General features: G+C 45.8%; 1 protein-coding gene across 1 annotated transcript; it reads left to right on the top strand.

Annotated features, from left to right (window-relative positions):
* Positions 1-734: 734 nt before the first annotated feature.
* NDUFAF4 (NADH:ubiquinone oxidoreductase complex assembly factor 4) lies at positions 735-3,687 on the top strand. The gene is made up of 3 exons (XM_088520405.1): positions 735-886; positions 1,239-1,336; positions 3,376-3,687. Exons 1-3 carry the CDS (start codon positions 760-762, stop codon positions 3,670-3,672), a joined length of 522 nt encoding a protein of 173 aa, XP_088376531.1. The 5' UTR covers positions 735-759; the 3' UTR covers positions 3,673-3,687.
* The last annotated feature ends 412 nt before the right edge of the window (positions 3,688-4,099 follow it).

Raw genomic sequence — 4,099 nt, forward strand, 5'->3', positions numbered from 1 at the left:
TGCTGGGGAGGAGGACATGTATTGGCCCGGTGGAGATTTTCGCTTGCACTACTTTCTCCTAAGGTTCCTCTGGTGATGTGCACAAGCAATAACCCTGCTTTTAACTCAAAAAGTGCCGTATCTCAAAACCATGTACAAAACAGCGGTGCCGACGTCTCGCATGAAAACGCTGAGAAAGCGGCAGCCGCCGTGCGGAAACCCTAGAGCAGCGCTGCCACCTTGAGGAAATTCCCAACTTTGCCCCAGCAGAAACCACGGGGCGCTGCTTCTCCTCGGGCTGAACGGCCGCGCCAAGTTTGGGTGACGAGCATATTAAATAAAAATAGTAATAATAAAAGGAGTTACACCAGAGCAGTCATGTTCATAGATGCTTAAAACAAATTCCCCCAAGCAGAAGTAGAGGGACTGTAAGACACGTGTTGCTATTGCGGGAGACCGTTATTACTGCACTTTCATCCGCAAGTAGATTCTTGGGGGGGAAAAAAGACTTTCCAGAACGACCGTAACGCGCCTCTATTCTTGCAGCAGCGAGAGGACACTTTTTCCACAAGAATAAAGGAGGATTTGAAAACACGATTACAGCAACGCACAGATAAGGCGACAAGCCCCCCGCGAGGGCGCGTTTGAGGGTTTCGTATCGGTTATGAGGCGGCAACGGGCGCCCGCCGCCCCCGCGAGCGCCCCGCCCCGCCGCAGCCGCGTGCGCATGCGCGGCGGCGCCGCCCGCCCCCGGGCGCTGCGCAGGCGCGGGCGGCGGCCATGGGGGCGCGGGTGACGCGCGTGTTCCGCACCTTCAACGTGGAGAACCGCGCCCGCCGCGAGATCAGCAAGGAGAAGCCCACGCCCGCGCCGCGCCACCCCACGATGCGCCTCGACCCGCTGGCCGGTGAGTACCTCCCCCCCCACCCCGCCCCAAGCGGCGCGGAGGAGCGGCAGGGCGGCGAGCGGCCTCGAGGCGCGAGGAGAGCGGGCGGCGCGACGTGGGCGGCCGCGGTCGCGTGGCGCGTGGGCACCCGGCGCGGGCGGGAGCAGGGCCCGCGGCTGCGGGTGACATTGAGAGCGGCGCGGGCGCGCGCGGGGCACGCCGGGAAGGCGCGGCGGGCGGGGCGGGGCGGTTGCCGCGGCGGTTGCTAGGGGCAACAGTGGCCGTTGGCGCGTGTTTCTGTGTAACCGTTGGGACTGATTTCTGATGGGTTTTGTCGCCGCTAACGGCGACTGCTGACCGCGCTTGCGTTTAGGTCGCCCAGAAATACAGGAGGAAATCTACAGAAAGGACGACAGGCTCCTCGCTTTGTTAAAGGATGTTTATGTTGAGTCTCGAGATCCCCCTGCGCAGGTGAGTCTGACTGTAGGAGCGAGCATTCGCTTCGTGGTCCTCAGACTCAATGCAAATATCGGCTAGGGTGCAGACTTTTCAAGGGAAATACTCTATCAGTGCCTAAAAACTATTGCATTTTTACAGATGAAGCTGTTGTTTTTATTGCTCTTCCATATATCAGTAGCACTGGCTGTGTTTGACCCTCATGGTCTTGAAGATATGGGAGGGAGTGCCATGGTAGTGCCACCTTTCAAATGTTTACACTTTTTTTTTGTTTTGTTTTTAACCTCACGATGCCTTTTTTATTATTGCTCAAAGTAAGGAGACTGGGACAAACACAAAAGCGTGAATGTGGTAGAGGATGAAGACATTAGCATGAGTAGTTAAAATACTCTGCCAAAATGTTCATGTTGTGCTACACAGAGCTCTTTCCTTGTGTGGTTGAGGTTGAACTTTAGTGCATAACTTCTGGGACTGTTTTTAGATCAGTTTCCTTGTCACTAATGGCTGCGATCTCACGTGAAAGGCAAGGCAAACCCCTTCCAGTAGTGCATAGGCTGGAATTCAGTCTCCTCTCTTACACTTAGTTTTGCTATATCTTGTGGGTTTTTTTTTTTACCTACTCCGTTACTGGACTTTTTATTCCATCTTTTTCATGCGGTAATAAAAGTTATATGATTGTCTAGCAATAAAATTCTTGAATCTCTCTGATTTACCACTTCTTTAGTGCCTTCCATTCAAGATTAAAAGCATCTTTAATGTAAGTGGATTTCTGCAGTTTCTCCCTGAAGTATCCAAGTAATTATCCAAGTAATCCATTATTTTCATAAATGAGATTAAGACTCTAACCTTGAAGTGCTAAAGATTTCAATATCTTTGGCCTGATTTCAATATCTTTTAATGCTTCCATTTGTCAGGCTGCTAAGAGAGATTTGAGGAAAAGCCAAAAGCAGAATAGATCCCTTAGTGCTTCACTAAGTTGTTAAGAAAATATAAAAGTGTCAGCACTGGGACTTATTCACAAAACTTAATTCAATAGCTTATTCCTTTCTTTCCTGTCACTAGTATGAATGCTTCTGTGTGTATGTCTACATGCCAACAGACATGCAGAATATACATGTAGGTGTTAAATAAAAACACATCCTCCCCAGTCTTGAACTGGCAAGATACCTAGAGCTGGCTCATTTTATTAAGATGTTAGGGTTTGTCACCTTAATATCATTTTAGGAATACTTAGGGAAGGGTGAAATTAGTAACATATTGTCAAATGTTATTTTTAATTTAGAAACAGTATGGATGCTGGAGAATCTTCTTGGTTTATGGGTTAATATGAAGTGACTGAGGGCTAATCTGTGGCAATAGCCAATGAAAACTTCAAAATTGGTGCTCCTTGAGTTTAAAGTTTTCCACTGCATCTTTTCTGCAGTGACATTCACTGGTAAAGTCCTAGTGAAGGGCAGTACAGGGAAGGCAGACGCACTTTGAAAAATACTTGGAAAAGCAAATATGAAAGGGTTTTAGACAATAGACTTTGGATGTCTGAGCACTGGGAATCATGGGAATCAAGCTGTATATAGGGCTGCAAAGTAACTTTATTTTGGTCTAACAAAGCTCATGGATGTAAATATGAAAGAAAGGGAAGGAGAGAGAGAATATATGAAAGGGCTGCTATCAGTACCAGAAGAAAAATAACAATTTGCAACATGATGCCTCCACCATGAATCAGTACTGAGTGTTATATATCGCCTGTATTTATGTTTCAGTACCAAAATCCGCTGTGTGACCAATGTAGGGCTGTTTAGTATGTACAGTGCCTAGTGTTTAAATGGATGCATGGCTTTCACAAATCCAGGTAGAGATTTGGCCCTGTATGTAGAATGGCTGTGCAATAGCTGACTAACTTTGGTGGTATCAAGAAGTGCAGCAGATAAAGCATCTTTTCTGTAATGCAGTGAAAATGGAGAAAAGAGGTATTTGGGAAAACAGCTTGGTTCTTACAGTGTGCAGAGTGAACGGAACTGCTGTTAAGCTCTTCTTGTTTTCCTTTCCACAATTAGGTAAAAGATCAAGGTGGTGAATATCTTCCGTGCAAACATGAGGAAAAGAGACTTACAAAACTAGGTCATTTGGAGGCTCTAGATGTTAAGAAGGTTCCCAAAGGCAAAATTTCCATTGTGGAGGCTCTGACACTTCTCAACAATCACAAACTTCATCCTCATATATGGACTGCAGAGAAAATAGCAGAGGAATACAGTCTGGAACTGAAGGAAGTAACCTCTCTTCTGGAATTCTTCATTCCCTTTTCTATTCAGGAATTTCCTACTGAAAGCAGAAAAGCTATAAAAGCAACATAAAAATAATTACCAAAACCTTGTGTGATCTCACTCTTGTTTTAACTTTACTTTGAATATGTTCGTTATCTAAAAAGAATTACTAATGTCATCCAACAAGGCTGTCGTCTTATGCCAGTAGGATATATTTGGGCAATTCCATTTTGACTTCAACCAAACATAGTGATTATTGGAGGCAGTTTGTAAACCAGAATATATTTTGTGTCAATGAGATAATCAGAGAATCATGTGGCACAGTGAACCTACTGTCACATTCATGTTCACTTAAAATATGTCAGTTCTAGTCAGATACATCTCTAAGATGGGTAGCTTTTCTTAACAGAGAGACTTCCTGGCCTTCAGCCAAAGCAGTGTTCTGTGTGTACCAGCTCTGTAGTTTTGTGTTATGGTCCATATTGAAGGACTAGCTGTCAAGATATATGTGTAACAA

Source organism: Tinamus guttatus, unplaced genomic scaffold (assembly GCF_059628265.1).
Source record: "Tinamus guttatus ecotype Peru unplaced genomic scaffold, ASM5962826v1 Tinamus_guttatus_pri_ptg000088l, whole genome shotgun sequence".
NCBI lineage: Eukaryota > Metazoa > Chordata > Aves > Tinamiformes > Tinamidae > Tinamus > Tinamus guttatus.

What these genes read in the sequence shown, in the direction of transcription:
- NDUFAF4 (XM_088520405.1), top strand. Translation starts at nt 760, where the DNA reads ATGGGGGCGCGGGTGACGCGCGTGTTCCGCACCTTCAACGTGGAGAAC. An exon ending in GCGCCTCGACCCGCTGGCCG is followed by an intron (nt 887 to 1,238) that starts GTGAGTACCTCC and finishes GCTTGCGTTTAG; the next exon opens with GTCGCCCAGAAATACAGGAG. An exon ending in CTCGAGATCCCCCTGCGCAG is followed by an intron (nt 1,337 to 3,375) that starts GTGAGTCTGACT and finishes TTCCACAATTAG; the next exon opens with GTAAAAGATCAAGGTGGTGA.